Below are 15550 nucleotides of genomic sequence, written 5' to 3' on the forward strand. Positions count from 1 at the left end.
CATGTGGTTATACATTTTGGGTTATGTTCCTGATACTTATTATAACTGAGGAAGCCACTTGGATGAATGGTGAAATATCTTCAGAATTACAGAACAAGGCCAGTTGATTGTAACTTCTATGACCCATAGTAGTGAGACCATCATATGTCACTTGTCAGACATAAATTGGGCAAACGCTGCAAACAGCAGGACAAGAATATAAGACCCTTTGGAAAGGGGAGAATAATATCTTATTATAACCAATAATTATGTTTGAGTCCGCATGATCACTGTACAGCTACAGTTATTGTATTTGTTAGATTTTCCTTTCTTTAAAGATGATTAGATGATTCTCTCACCTTTATACTCACAGATAATGACCAATATATTTGAGTGCAATATTGGTAGATGATTTCTATTTATATATTCAATGAGCAGACAGTTTGAACTAATGGCACATGGTTATTTACTTTATGGAGAGAACTGTGTTGAGTAGAAACAGAGCAGGATGACAGTGATAGGAGGTAACTGTGGTTAAATGAGCTGCCATGTAATGATGCAATGAATGAGCATAGTAGAGTCATGTAATATGCTGCTTACATACTGAGATGTAATAAATATGGAGCAGTTTTGCCCCGGAATTAGAACATAAGGTCTTGGTACCCTGAAAACAGAGGGATTGAGTAGGGCTAGGACCCCTGGCTTTCTTCCTGCCCCTTGTGTCCAGCATATAGAGCAGCCAGTTGGCGAAACCTGGGGCCCCAAGAGCCCAATTGAGAAAAGTCTTGCTCTGAAGTTGTAGACCAGGTGCTTATGGAACTGAGAGAGGCTGCACTGGAGCCAGATCCCTCAAAGGCATAAGTCTGAAAGGAGTCATAAGGAGGCACTGTCGAGTCCTGATCTGCCATCCTCACTTTTCTACTGATGTAGTCTCTGAAGAGTGAAAAGTCCATTTCAGCCCCTGGAAACCACTGGGGCAGTGGGTGACGCTGGGAAGCAAGTGAACTGTCCCCTCCAGCCTCGCTCCCTTCACTGAAGTTGTATAAGCTTCGCAAGGCTGACATATCGTAAGCCTCTGTATCCTGTTCTCCTCCGCCCTCATCATTGTACTTGATGACGTTGTCCCTCATATCTTCATCCTCATCTGATGCCAGGTGACCCTGGTGGTGTCGCTTTAGAGCCAGAATAAGAAGAATCAACACTGCAGAAGAAAACAGAGTATGTGTTATAACGAATAATTGTGCGTAGGCAGGAAAATGGAGACTGTTTACTTAAAAGGTTATTTCCCTTATAAAACGCAATGACGGTGACTACAACTGTTCAGTTAAAAGGTTATTATCCTTATAAAAGGCCGTGAACTTCATACTAACTTTGTGAATATTACCCTTTATTTGAAAATGGAAGATCTAATTTTCATGAATCAGCAAAGTACATTGATGAACTTCTCTTTATGATAGTAGAAGAATATATAAGAATATATACAGAATACTATGTGTATATAGTTACAGTGCTAGGCCCTGCCACTGTGTGAGTATAGGGAAAGCAACACAGGGTCCACATTAATGAGAAGTGCAGGGCTTCAGAGTATTGTGCCTGAGCAGAAAAGACTGAGTTTTTAATCCCAGATCAGGGTCTAGAGTCCGGAAGCTTCAAAGAGTCTTGGGTAGGACGGAATCTTCATTCCAGTGTCCAGGTCTTATTGGAGACCTGCAGGCTTTGGGAGTGTGCAGGTGTGCACACTTGCTATAAACAAGGGCCTGACCATAGTGCAGGGCTTCCATAAGGAGCCCACAGGATGCAGAGAATGAGTCTGCTGAGTGAGTCTGGTGGACTGGGGGAACTGAGGTGACTCGGCTACTCCATTGGACTTAGGGAATCTTTGAGTCTCGGAGGAGTGGGAGAGCCTGGAGCACCAGGAGAACCCTTATTGAGAGTCCACAGAGTGGGGCCAATACAGCAGGGTGCTGTAACTACAAGCTAACTGAGCACAGGAGAGCCAAGAGAGCTGGGGGAGATGGTCTGTGGGACCACTGAAAAGATTAGGGCACTACTGAAGCGGGAGCCAGGTGCCTTGCCATTTTTTATATCCGTTTTGTTGTGTGAAACTGAAAACCCGTGTGAGAGAAATTATATAAAAGACTTTGCTTTACCTAGATTTTGTCTAATACAAGTGGGCTGGCAACCCCTGAACCATAGTTCAGACTGGCATGGACTCAATATAATGATTCTAACCACTGAGCTGAATTCCCCAATATCACAATATGAATATACCCAGTATATAATGTATATGTTGTTTGACAGAATAATAATATACTGTATTGTGTGGAAAAGGACAGGACTGCAGTCGGTGTATATGGTTTCTTATTTACATATGGAGAGGTGCTCCAGGGTTTATCAAAACAAACTTGCCTAAATCTTACTTGGCAACATTTTTCTGCCACTCATACTTCTTTACTCATGGATTTATGAGCAGTGGTGGGTGGGTCTATTGGTTCTTTTGGGCAGCTGAACAGCAGAAACAGCTAAAGAGGGACTCTTCTCATACAGAGGAGACACCAAAGAACACCATGTAAGTGCTCATAGTGCTGCATTGTGTCCCCCCTTCGACGGAACGTCAAGTCTACTCCACAATGGGGAGGGAAGTGAAGCAGGACCGTTGCCCTTTTGTTGGGATGAGGATATGAGGAAAAGTCAGAGGAACTATGTGAACATACTGTAGGTATCTCCATTGGAGCTATGCTAATTGGACAAGTTATAAAGTGTTTAACCACAGAAGTACTGAAACTGTGTAGTCAGAGGCGGCTCTAGGCTTTGTGAGGCCTTAGGCAAAACTTAGACATGAGGCCCCACTCACGACCATAATGGAAAAAATAATTCAATCGATAAAAAATAAAGGTGTGCCCCCACTTCCCTCCTCTGCTCTCCAGCTGACTGCTGTGGGGGGATCTTCAGGATAGAGGCCAGGAAAAGGGGGCTGGTAAACCTACCTTTTCTAAAAGAACACAGTGAGTGATTGGAACTGATCACTCACTGTGTTCATTCATAGCATACTATGCTTTAGTTTATGAATTAACAGGAGCCTCTGTCTCCTGTTCATTCATCTGCAGTGCAGCTGACACTATAGAGAAAGGAACTGGGGAACGTGTTTCCTCATTTCCTTTCTCTGTCTCAAAAGTGAGACTTCAGGGTTCTGTTTAGACCCCTGATATCTCACCAAAGAAACCAAAAAATTTCAGCAAAAGACGCAAACAAATAAATAAAAAGATTGTATAAAAAATAAAACTGTAAAGAATATAAAAAAAAAAAAAACTAAAATTTCTAATCAAACTAAAAAGCCATGCCCAATAGGTAGCATCATTTATCCACACTCACAGTTTTTTCTGTATGCCACGGGTCATCATCTCCCTAGTAGGGGCCCCTACTGTACAGTGGCGGTAAATTTGAGTAGGAGAGGAAAGTGGAGGGTATGACGGTGGGTAATATGTACATGAGAGGGGTGCGGAGTCTATGGAGGCAAGTAGTATGTAGAGGAGAGGAATGTGGAGTGTATGGTGGGTAGTATGTAGAGGAGAGGAATGTGGAGTGTATGGTGGGTAGTATGTACATGAGAAGGGTGCGGAGTGTATGGGAGTGGGTAGTATGTACATGAGAGGGGTGCGGAGTGTATGGTGGGTAGTATGTATATGAGAGGGGTGCGGAGTGTATGGTGGGTAGTATGTACATGAGAGGGGTGCCGAGTGCATGGTGGGTAGTATGTAGAGGAGAGGGGTGCGGAGTGTATGGTGGGTAGTATGTACATGAAAAGGGTGCGGAGTGTATGGGGGTGGGTAGTATGTACATGAGAGGGGTGCGGAGTGTATGGTGGGTAGTATGTACATGAGAGGGGTGCGGAGTGTATGGTGGGTAGTATGTACATGAGAGGGGTGCGGATTGTATGGTGGGTAGTATGTACACGAGAGGGGTGCGGAGTGTATGGTGGGTGGTATGTACATGAGGGGGGTGCGGAGTGTATGGTGGGTAGTATTTACATGAGAGGAATGTGGAGTGCATGGTGGGGGGTAGTATGTAGATGAGAGGGGTGCGGAGTGTATGGTTGGTAGTATGTAGATGAGAGGGGTGTGGAGTGTATGGTGGGGGTAGTATGTACATGAGAGGGGTGCGGAGTGCATGGTGGGGGTAGTATGTAGAGAGGGGTGCGGAGTGTATGGTGGGGGTAGTATGTAGATGAGAGGGGTGCGGAGTGTATGGTGGGGGTAGTATGTACATGAGAGGGGTGCGGAGTGTATGGTGGAGGTAGTATGTACATGAGAGGGGTGCGGAGTGTATGGTGGAGGTAGTATGTACATGAGAGGGGTGCGGAGTGTATGGTGGAGGTAGTATGTACATGAGAGGGGTGCGGAGTGTATGGTGGAGGTAGTATGTAGATGAGAGGGGTGCGGAGTGTATGGTGGAGGTAGTATGTAGATGAGAGGGGTGCGGAGTGTATGGTGGGGGTAGTATGTAGATGAGAGGGGTGCGGAGTGTATGGTGGAGGTAGTATGTAGATGAGAGGGGTGCGGAGTGTATGGTGGGGGTAGTATGTAGATGAGAGGGGTGCGGAGTGTATGGTGGGGGTAGTATGTAGATGAGAGGGGTGCGGAGTGTATGGTGGAGGTAGTATGTAGATGAGAGGGGTGCGGAGTGTATGGTGGGGGTAGTATGTAGATGAGAGGGGTGCGGAGTGTATGGTGGGGGTAGTATGTAGATGAGAGGGGTGCGGAGTGTATGGTGGGGGTAGTATGTAGATGAGAGGGGTGCGGAGTGTATGGTGGGGGTAGTATGTAGATGAGAGGGGTGCGGAGTGTATGGTGGGGGTAGTATGTAGATGAGAGGGGTGCGGAGTGTATGGTGGGGTAGTATGTAGATGAGAGGGGTGCGGAGTGTATGGTGGGGGTAGTATGTACATGAGAGGGGTGCGGAGTGTATGGTGGGGGTAGTATGTACATGAGAGGGGTGCGGAGTGTATGGTGGGGGTAGTATGTAGATGAGAGGGGTGCGGAGTGTATGGTGGGGGTAGTATGTACATGAGAGGGGTGCGGAGTGTATGGTGGGGGTAGTATGTACATGAGAGGGATGCGGAGTGTATGGTGAGGGTAGTATGTACATGAGAGGGGTGCGGAGTGTATGGTGGGTAGTATTTACATGAGAGGAATGTGGAGTGCATGGTGGGGGGTAGTATGTAGATGAGAGGGGTGCGGAGTGTATGGAGGGTAGTATGTAGATGAGAGGGGTGCGAAGTGTATGGTTGGTAGTATGTAGATGAGAGGGGTGCGGAGTTTATGGTGGGTAGTATGTAGATGAGAGGGGTGCGGAGTGTATGGTGGGGGTAGTATGTAGATGAGAGGGGGTGCGGAGTGTATGGTGGGGGTAGTATGTAGATGAGAGGGGTGCGGAGTGTATGGTGGGGGTAGTATGTGGATGAGAGGGGTGCGGAGTGTATGGTGGGGGTATTATGTAGATGAGAGGGGTGCGGCGCGTATGGTGGGGGTAGTATGTAGATGAGAGGGGTGCGGAGCGTATGGTGGGGGTATTATGTAGATGAGAGGGGTGTGGAGCGTATGGTGGAGGGTATTATGTAGATGAGAGGGGTGCGGAGTGTATGGTGGGGGTATTATGTAGATGAGAGGGGTGCGGAGTGTATGGTGGGGGTATTATGTAGATGAGAGGGATGGTGGGGGTATTATGTAGATGAGAGGGGTGCGGAGTGTATGGTGGGGGTATTATGTAGATGAGAGGGGTGCGGAGTGTATGGTGGGGATAGTATCAAATACACCACTGATGCATTAGTGACCAGTGGAAGTTAATTAACCCCTTTGCACTGCATTAGTGGCAACAGTATCAGTGTTTATGAACCCTTTCATGCTGCACCATATAGGGGTTAATTAACACTGATACTGTTGCCACTAATGCAGCACAAAGGGGTTAATTAACTAACACTGGTCGTTAATGAATAGTAATGCATTAATCCCCTCCATGCTGCATATTAGAAATACCATCTGCAAACTTACTTTCACTCTTGCATGGGGCTTTACTGGCTCCTCGCAGGTCTGTGCAGCCACAATCTCCTCTGCCTGTTCATCCCGCCTCCCGGCCTGTGAATGAAGGACATCACACCGGGCGGGACTAGGAAGCTCCTGTCGGGCGGAGATCACTCCACCTGACAGAGCAGTAAATGCGTCGGATGGACGGACCCATAGAATACTCGCACCGCTCTGCTGCAGAGTTAACACAGTGCAGCGGTGGCCGGCGGGTGTCACGGTCGTCTGCAGGCAGCGGTGCAGAGCAAGCACTATTTTTACGAGCCCCCCCCCGGCCCAGTCCGCCCCTACCTCCTGACGGTTTCAGTAGTGGCCGGCAGCTCCACCTCCTCTACAATTCCTCTGCACTCTGCAGCAGCGCTGTAGTGTATACTAAAGACGGTGAGGCTTTACCATACCGGCCCGCTCACCCTGCCAGCTTGGAGACACTGGCCGGGTCGCGAGGCCCCCAGGAGCGCGGGGCCTTAGGCAACCGCCTCTTTTGCCTAATTAGAGAGCCGCCTCTGTGTGTAGTAACAGCTGCCTCTGTTTTGTGTTGCTGAACATGCTTACATGTGGCTGAACATGTAAAAATAAAAAACTTTTCTGCAAAGGGGTTTATTTTTTGTGGGAATTCTCTTGAAGATTCTGTGTGTTGTGTGAAAAGGACAAATACCGCTGAAGAGTGCAGGGCTCTGCAGTGTCACTCTTAATCTGGCTCTCCAAGGTTGAATTCTGCCATGTGTTTCCAAGAGGATGATCTTGTAGAGTTAGTGATGATCCTCACTCCCACTAGTGCCAATGAATCGGGACTATGGGTCACTTTGTTGCAAAATTTGGGAAACACCAGCAAAGAGCTGAGAATTCAAGGAACAGATCTCTGACTGCCCTAAACTGAAGGTAAACGGTATGCACTGATTGAAGGGGTTAAATTCTCATTGGGGTAACTGACTGGAATTTAGAGTTCTCTCTCCGTTTACTCTCTGGTGTGGCAGCCTTCTGCTGGGTGAAAACGCTGACTGATGATAGAAAACTAAAAAGATACAAGAGCTGTCTGTTGTTTGGGGGAAACCATTAGTGGGCACCCTGTTAGTCAGAAATGGAACCATTCTTTTATGTAGTGACTTGTAAGACAAAATGTTTTGTTTGTTTTATGCTATAGACTTGCTGCATTGAAACTGTGTTTGTTGAACAAAAGTGCAGGACAAACCTGCTTGGACTGTTCTTGGAAGTCCCTATCTCCTGCATGCAAAAAGTCTCTGAGAAGGTGTGGGAAAGATTGCCGGGTAGGTGTTTGCCCCACAAAATAACAGCCAATACAGCCTGCAAGGGTGTGTAAGCAGACGCTAGGAGAGTGTCTGTTTAGGCCTCAAAGATAGGGGCTCTGAATAGGCTTTCGTCTGAGAGAAGACATTCCTGTCTGTGCTGAAATGGACTGTCCATCTAAGCAGACCCCCTAGACAGGAGGCTCACAAGTCTTTCTTGTTCTGTAATATGGTGAGAACCCCTACGAGTGGTAAAATAAACTTCTGCTGTTAAATAAAAGTAGGGAGGGGCCCTAAAATAAAGATGGCGAGTGGTCTGAGTCCTTGAAATCTCTACCCTTGATGCTAAATACTTACAATTTTAATATATATATGCTCAGTCATGAGTTAAAATCATGTGTGCATTAGTGTTCCTTAGGGGCACAATCAAGCATGTGTTAATGCACATATTATGTATTAACATTATGGTAAGTCAGCCTATTTTGAGTGGGCTGCCTAAGCACAACACATATTTTAGGGAAGCACAATGTACAAATGGGTCATATCTGTGCATAGTGGTGTATTAAAATGCAGTGCTATGTAGTGTAGGTGAACAGGGGAGTCAAGTAAACTGCACTATGCACAGTGCACAGTCTATTTGCCTTAAAGCGGTTGCATACCCGCTGAATTATTTTTTTTCCTCACCTGCAAAGTAAAAGGCATAATGAGCTAGTATGCACAGCATACTAGCTCATTATGAAATACTTACCTTAGAACGAGGCCCCGACATCTGTCCTGATCCACGCCAAGGGAGCTGACATGTTCCCTCTGCGTTTCTTCCGGGTATACTCATACGCATGCGCGCGGGAGATTTCTCTCCGACAGAGTCCGGCGTCTGCCGGGCTTCCAGCCCGGAATCCCCTGTGTGCATACGCCGCTGCAGTCAGTGGCGCATTGCGAAAGGAATATCTCCTAAACCGTACAGGTTTAGGAGATATTTTTTTAACCTACAGGTAAGCCTTATTATAGGCTTTCCTGTGGGTAAAAGTCGCCAATTTGGCTATACAACCACTTTAAGTAAATCAACCCCTAAGTATCGTGCTACAGCACTGCATAGTGTGAATGGGTTAAACACCTATTGAACATAATAAAATAAGTCATTTTTGCCATCTGTACAATGGGGTTAGGTTACTTATGGAGTTAAGCACTTTTTCTTTGTGTTCAGTTTGCAAATCAGGCAAAGCTGTGTTTACATGGGTGATAGAAGAGAACACAGCTTTCCCTTATTCATCCAACTAAGTGGGTGAATAAGGGCCGGTTCACACAGCGATGCGCGGCGAGGCGTCTCCGACTTGCCTCGCCGCGACCTGCACGGACCTCAGCGGCGACTTGCAGAGGACTTCTGTATAGAAGTCAATGCAAGTCGCCCCCGAAGTCGCCCCAAAGTAGTACAGGAACCTTTTTTCTGAGTCGGAGCGACTCGAGTCGCTCCTCTCAGAACGGTTCCATTGTACAGAACGGGGGCGACTTGCGGGAGCGAGGCGAGGCGAGCCGTGTCGCCTCGCCTCGCGTCGCAGTGTGAACCGGCCCTAAGGGAAAGCAGGTCCCTGTGCGACCTAATTAGCTGGAACACTAGATAAATAGAAAGCTGCACCTTTAGGCCTCATGCACACTGGACGTTAAAATAACGTTATAAAAACGTCAGTAGCTTTGCAGATGGTTTTTCAACCTTTTTCAAAGTTTTTTGCAATACCGTTTTTTTAGCGTTTTTTCCACGTTAGTGTTTTTTTTTGTTTTTTTTTAAGAAAAATTTATTTATTCATTTTTTTCAATGGATCAAAAATGTTAAAAAATGCTGGCGAACAATGTTTTTGAGCGTTTATCGAGCATTTTACAACCTAGTTTTGGGTTTTTTTTACTGCTCAAAAACGCCCCTGCCCAAAACTGCTGACAACAGCCTATGTGTGCATGGACACATAGAATAACATGATGGAGAATTTATTGACTGTAGAAAAAAACATCTACAGCCAAAAACAGCTGCTGTAAAAACATCAAAAAACATCCAGTGTGCATGAGGCCTTAAAGTGGAAGTAAACCCATCCATTTAAACAGTAAAAAAAAAAGGCATGCCGGGAATGCTAACTGCACATTGGCTGTGCTCTCAGCCAAACTATCAAACCATCCAATGGCCGGTGTCATAACGAATCACATGTGCAGCACCATAGCAGTTGAAGATTAAACAGAGGCAAAGATGGCAGCTTCCTTGGCTGAAAACGATAGTGGAGTTTACTTCCACTTTAAGAGCAGCAATAAATTGTGTTTCCAGCAGCCAAAACAGATTGTACCCACCTTTGGATGTAACCAAGAAAAAAATATGTGTAACCAGGGCCCGTTAGCCAGGCTGACTGTTCAATTCCCAAATAAACATAGAAAGGACACAAACAGACAAACATAAAAACTTTTCCAGAGCAAAGAAGAGAAAAACCAAGAATGCATGAGAAATAAATAAAAGAATGACAAGTATCCATGTCAAGGTGGAATGAGAGGGGTCTTCAGCCAGTTTAGTTGACTCTGGCACTCTCATTTGTTGGTGGACCACAGGTAGGACTTGGGCTTCCTGTACAATTCATAGAAGATGAGACATTTACAGAGACAAAAACACAGTACAATTGTGTGAACTCACCAACAAGAATCAGGACACACACCAGCAAGGCGATAAGGGCTCCAGGACTGAGACTCCCAGCCATCACATAGGCAGTAGTGTTACATGACTGCACAGCGCCAGTGCTGTCACAGCCGCATACTCTTATAGTAAGGGTTCCTGTACTGCTTAGCGCTGGTGTACCTCCGTCAACAACCAGAATTGGCAGGATATACATGTCTTGCTCTCTCCTGTCAAACGGCATCCGGTGTGTATGTACTGATGCTGTGTTATCTGCAGATGGAAATGCAGTCATGTCATAAATAAAGAATATTCCAAAAACAATTCCTTTTTGACAGCCACTCCCCCTCAGTGCAAAGCCTTTAATCTGCATCCAGTTATGATTTTCTATAGGTGTAAAGAATTCTAGCTTTTCTTCTATCGTACATTGCCAACTAGAGTAAATATAAAAGTTTCCCATAAAAGTTGGATTTTTCCTTCATCCCTTGCGACCTTCTGAGCATCCTCATTGGTCAATGGGACCATCCATCTAGGGGCAACCAAGGGGCTGAGCCAAGTTTGCAGTTTAGTGTTGCTTCAGAGGGAACTTTAAGGACAACACCTCCTCCACGACTGCAGACAAGTAAGAAAACGTAAACTAGAGATCCGCTTTAAATGTTTTAACAATTGGATTATTTCATTTCCCTGAATTTCTGTTTTAAATATGTAATACAGAGTGTTAGAAGTTAAAAATGTTACTGATTAAACCCCTATTCTCGCTGCTAAAATGGTTGTTTTAAAGTTAAAATTTAAGTTGTGCCATGACAAGTTGTCACATGCAAACTGACTGGATAATTCAAGTTTGGGTTTTCCCATCCTGCCATGTAAGGAGAAGCAACCTTTACAGAAGATGACAAGGATACGTATCTCGTTGACTACTGGTATCCCACCCAATGGGTTTGAAGAACTAAAGCTTGGAGCTCCCCATTAAAATAATATAGAGCAGCAGATACTTGTACAAATAAAGGTTGGTGGAGTTTCAGGATGTGTTGACTGCTTTTTATTTTTTTGGACATTTAGGTTAAAAGTTTAAGGTTAGTTATGAAGGCATTACAAGGGGTAAGGCTCAAGGTAGAGTAAGTACTCACAGTTGCTTATGAATATTCTTCTGAAACACTCAGGCACTTGATTGTTCAGATGCATGTTGGGTAAGCTTTCCATAGGGTTCTATGCATGGAGCACATCTATACTTAAGGCTGAACTCATAGGGACTGCCTATACAATAATTATACTTTATTCACTGAGCATCCAGGGATCTTCTTTTTTTATGGGTGATCTTATTAATTAGGGATATCAGGGGTCCTATACCATATATACACATCTTTTAATTAGGTGTATATATTATTTTCTTATATGCTATTTTATTGATTTATTTGCTTTATGTAAATGTTTATTCTTTACTGGTTTAGTATGAATACTGTTTCTTTTGATTTAACTTTGTATTATGAGGATCATTTATGACCATGTTTTACATTCCCCATATTGACCTTAATTATTGATGTAATGTTTCAGCCCTGATGAAGGAGGATTCCATGATTCTTAAAATGGTTTGGCTACCTTTTATTTCCCTGGTGTCTCATTTTTATTAACAATAAGGGATATGGACCCCTAAGATGACTTTAAGATGACTGTTTAACACTTTTCTTGTCGATATCACTTGGGTTTCTCAGCTGGGGAGACCATTTCTCCTGGGGGGACCTCAACATTGTGGAGCTGCAGAAGTGAATTCTTCAAGTCCAACCAACACCCCTTGACTGATGATAAATAGATTCAAGTCATGTGCCTCGCATCTGCTTTTCCTAAGTAAAAGGGGGACGGGGTCAGTTTTCTGAGCCAATTAGGACTCTACTGCTTTTGTGCAGTGTTTTTAGGGAGAGACAAAAGGGAAAGCTTCACTAGGGTCCTGCTACTCCTTCAATGTCCAATCACAGGCTAGGTAAGTCTTAGGCAAGACTGTGTTTCTTAAGTTTTAGCTACAGTGAAGTACAGTATTAGGCCGTAGTATTTTGTTCGATTACCTCGCTCACAAGGCTGATTGAATTGATTTTCAAATATTTAAGCCGGTAAAACATGTATTTAAATAGTGTAGTACTGGATTCTAGCTTTCATCAGTAGCTGTAAAGGGAATATGCATTTACATTTTCCCTTTTGTCTGGCTGTTGGCACTTATCTCATGTGATTATTTTCATTTTATACATCACCAGATTCTTACATGACCACTTTGGAGCCCTTTGGATTACTGCGCTTATTTATGGCGATATACTGTATATGGGATAAAGGATTTTGCAAGAACAGGTATTAAACAGGAAAATACAGTTTGATTGTATAATGAGACATAAGATATAATGAGAGACAGAAGATAAAATGTAGTGAGGAAAAAAAATGAGTGTCCTACAAATTAAAACAAAATGTCAGCTGACAACATTACGGGACTATGACGCCAACATAAATTACAAGATTCATGGCTATTTAAGAATAAGTTAGAAAACAGGAAAATAGAACTGCCAAGTCTTGAATAGCACCACAATGCACCATAATGCTTTGTGGCGGGTAGTGGAAAAACTTTTTTGAAATGTGCAACAACTGATGCATAGTAGACATGTGCACACTGAAATATTTTGTTTCGGAATTTTTTTTTCTTCCGAGAAATACATTTATTTAGTTACACCCGAAATTCGTTTTTATCTATTTTGTTTCGTTCAAAAATCCATTCGTCCAAAAAAACAAAATAATTAAGGTCAAATCTGTCATTGAAGGCTTATGAATGTCGAATGTTCTAAGAAGAAGCTAAACAGTACGACACCGCAATCGGTTGAATGTTCCACCTACAAGCTATAGTAGAATTCTAATGTTGTAGGACACTAGTAATAATTATATTTTATAAATATTACTAGTCAACCAACATTAGAATTCTTCTATAGCCTATGGGCAGAGCATTTGACCATAAATGTCCGCTCACGGCGACTGTTTCGTCGAATCTTCATGTCGAATCCTTTTCTCTCTATCTTGGACTAATAGAGTTAGGTTAGGCACATTCGACCTTTTTTTTGCTATTGTCTCTATAATGTCAAATCTTTTCTCTCTATGTAGAATAATCTTGAACTAATAGAGCTAAGGTTAGGCACATTCGACCACAGGTTTGATGGACACAGATCTCTATTGTCAGCGTAATTTCGAATCGAACTGTTGCAACGAAAACGAAAATAAACCTTTTTGTTTATGTCAGATCTTTCAGTTTTCGGATTCTGCACATTCGTTACCGTTTGTTAAAACGATAACGAAAATACCCGAAATTTGGAGGAAAACTAATGCACATGTCTAGTGCATAGTGCTCATTAATGCATGTGCATTAATACGCCACACAAAAGTAAAGGGGCTCCAAAACACCCTACAATAAAGCACATTATATGCCTTTAGGAAAACTTTAAAAAGGATGGTGGTTGTATATTAGGGACAGGGGGAAGCGGTTCAACTAAGTGATCAGAGTTGACCTTCATAAAGCAAATCACGAATTAATAAATATTGGACGTTTGTGTTGCCCTATAGTGACCACTTACAATGAAAATGAGAAAAAAAAATTGTATCTACAATCTGTCCAGTTCTATTTGTGATAAATGGAGAGGGCAGACTTGGAGGAGAATAATGAAAACTGGTGATCTTTAATAAAGAAAGGGTTCTGTATGTTTTGCTTGCTAATATTGCTAAACAGAATGTTGAAAATGTGACTGTTACATGATGACAAATGGTATATTAAAATACGTGCATGTTTTGGTGGTTGTGCGCAATTTCATATGATGGATAAGCATTACATAATTATGGATGACTTTGAAAGATGGAGGATGGGATATCAGGTGACCGATATGAGGCTCACCCTTGACATTGAGCAGAGTAAAGTGATGCTCCGCACTGGGGTCAGGTGCAAGTCTGAAGTAGAACCGATGGCCCCCCATTGGCTCATCTCGATCCACCACACTGATAGTCTGAATGAGCTACGGTACAATGAGCAGACATTATTTGTAGAAGCGTACAATATTTACAATACCTCTGATGTACACAAATAGTAATGTAGTGCTTACATTCAGTATAAGTCAGATTAAAATTTATCTTATCTGGCAATACATGTTGCCAGACATGAAGCTACCCATCTTCTTAAAGCGTAACTCCAATTTTGTTGAGAAAAAACATTTCCTTCTGGGTAATCTATGCACAAGGTGTATAACAAACTTTGTTGCAGATTCCTACCTTTTGTTATTCTGAAGAAATCCATGTGTTTGTCTGCGCCTTTTTACTGAGTGGGTCTAATAATTGTGGGTTTAATAATTGTGGGTTTAATAATTAACTGTCTGGTGTGCAGCTGAAAAGCACTAATGAGGAAATCTGCTGGCCTGCATCCCTTTAGACGTGCTTCTATTGAAAGTATCTTTCCAAAAATTAAATTTTTGTTATAGGGGATGCCTGGAATCTGATTTGTACCTTAGGCAGACTTCTGGGAAAATTGGTGAGCCAATCACACAAGCAGGAAATTATGTTTCTGGGGAGTGGTCAGTACACACTCCGTGTACAGAACAACTCCAGGTAGTCATATTGCAATGCATTCTCAGAAAATTACATTGGCTGCAGATTGAAAAGGAAAGGTCATTTTTTAATAACATTCAATTACAATATTATTAGTGTCTCAATTATATGCGCTATATATATTTTTTCTTTATTTGCTATTTTTTTCCCCACGAAAGTGGAGTTACCCTTTAAGTGTATCTAAAGCCAAAACATTTATCTTTTAGTTTTGGATTGAGTGGAGAGTTAGAACCTTTGAGGATTTTATCACTGTTTGTGTCTCTCTAGGGAACTAGTCTATATGGAAGGTGCCATTGCTGACCTATCCTAAAAATGCTACATCCCTGAAATTAGTAGTTTCTAGGGCCTTGACTTGGAACACATAAGCAGATCAATAAATCTGACCCAACTTTCACACCCATGCTTGTTTCTGGTCAGTGACTTTTTTTGAAGCCAGATTGAAGAAAGACAGCCAGGCATCTAGTATGCTTAGGCCGGCCATACACTGAGCGAATTTCTTTCCTGCAGGAAATTAAATTTGCTCGATTCCCCCCATCAACACAGGCAGTGATGATGCGGGAATCCCTCCTGCTGGGCCATTGTCTTCTTCTAGCAGGGGGTGGCCATCTCTGCTGAGAGAAGAAAGTGATTATCGCTAGCGGCTATAGCAGCCGCTAATGATAATCGCAAGAGAATCCAGCAGGCTCATTGTACCCAAGTTGATTGCTCAATCAACTTGGCACATTCAGCATGCCACTTAATGAATTCGAAGTTCGAATCTGGGCCATTTTCGGCAAAGACCACCATAGTTCTCTCTACAATTTTCCTTTAATGCATCATTTAAGAGTAGTCTACATATGGGGTTTCCTTCACTTCCTGTTTTGGAGACACAGCAGTAGGTAAGAGTAAATCTCTCCAAATCTCTTCTGTACCAGTGACCAGGGCCAAGACAAGTGGTGGGCAGGAAGGACGGCTGTCCTGGGCACTGTGGTATCATGTGAGGTTTGGGGGGGGGG

The 15550-nt window shown here is 43.4% G+C and overlaps 1 protein-coding gene across 2 annotated transcripts in view; it reads right to left on the reverse strand.

Annotated features, from left to right (window-relative positions):
* Window positions 1-428: 428 nt before the first annotated feature.
* Window positions 429-15550, reverse strand: part of CDH22 (cadherin 22) — a 604297-nt gene continuing 589175 nt past the window's right edge. Inside the window, exons 11-13 of one of the 2 annotated variants that reach the window (XM_077459248.1) lie at window positions 13852-13969; window positions 9963-10214; window positions 429-1180 (exon numbers count right to left, since the gene is read on the reverse strand). In XM_077459248.1, the coding sequence (XP_077315374.1) occupies window positions 669-1180; window positions 9963-10214; window positions 13852-13969 (882 nt within the window). In that variant the 3' untranslated portion in view covers window positions 429-668. Of the gene's footprint in view, window positions 1181-9962; window positions 10215-13851; window positions 13970-15550 lie in introns of those variants that run through there. The other variant, XM_077459250.1, reaches the window with a different exon arrangement.

Source organism: Lithobates pipiens, unplaced genomic scaffold, assembly GCF_037356315.1.
Source record: "Lithobates pipiens isolate NorthernLeopardFrog02 unplaced genomic scaffold, aLitPip1_a1.2 Scaffold_28, whole genome shotgun sequence".
NCBI lineage: Eukaryota > Metazoa > Chordata > Amphibia > Anura > Ranidae > Lithobates > Lithobates pipiens.